Genomic DNA, 548 nt, shown 5'->3' with positions numbered 1-548 from the left:
CCTAACACTAGAGACTTCAAAAACACCTCCAGACTGAGATCAACAGATCCAAGGGAGAAAGGCAACCCTCTCAACTCCTGCCCCTCCCTCACCCCACAGGTCAGCCCAAGTCTGCGCCCGCGGTCACTCTGTTCCCGCCCTCCTCTGAGGAGCTCAGCGCCAAAAAGGCCACACTGGTGTGTCTCATCAATGACTTCTACCCCGGCACTGTGACGGTGGCCTGGAAGGCAGACGGCAGCCCTGTCACCCAGGGCGTGGAGACCACCAAGCCCTCGAAACAGAGCAACAACAAGTACGCGGCCAGCAGCTACCTGAGCCTGACGCCTGAAAGCTGGAAATCTAGGAGCAGCTACAGCTGCCAGGTCACGCACGAGGGGAACACCGTGGAGAAGACTCTGACCCCCTCACAGTGTTCTTAGGACCCTCTGCCCACCCCACAGAGAGGCAGGAACAGAAGGGTACCCGGGAGGATCCCCCTCCCAACCCCGAATCAACCTCGTCCCTGTACCCCATCAGCTCTCAATAAAATGTGCTCATTGTCAATCAGA

General features: G+C 58.2%; 1 gene segment (V, D, J or C); it reads left to right on the top strand.

The window, feature by feature from the left end:
* The window catches only part of LOC105289429, a 2175-nt gene extending 1627 nt beyond the window's left edge, over positions 1-548 (top strand). The window contains 1 exon segment of the C gene segment in view: positions 33-548. Within this exon segment, the coding sequence occupies positions 33-419 (387 nt within the window).

The sequence above is a fragment of the Pteropus vampyrus genome, unplaced genomic scaffold (genome assembly GCF_000151845.1).
Source record: "Pteropus vampyrus isolate Shadow unplaced genomic scaffold, Pvam_2.0 Scaffold23, whole genome shotgun sequence".
Taxonomy (NCBI): Eukaryota; Metazoa; Chordata; class Mammalia; order Chiroptera; family Pteropodidae; genus Pteropus; species Pteropus vampyrus.
Note: the sequence above shows the minus strand (reverse complement) of the source record. Positions and strands in the feature narration are given on the sequence as shown.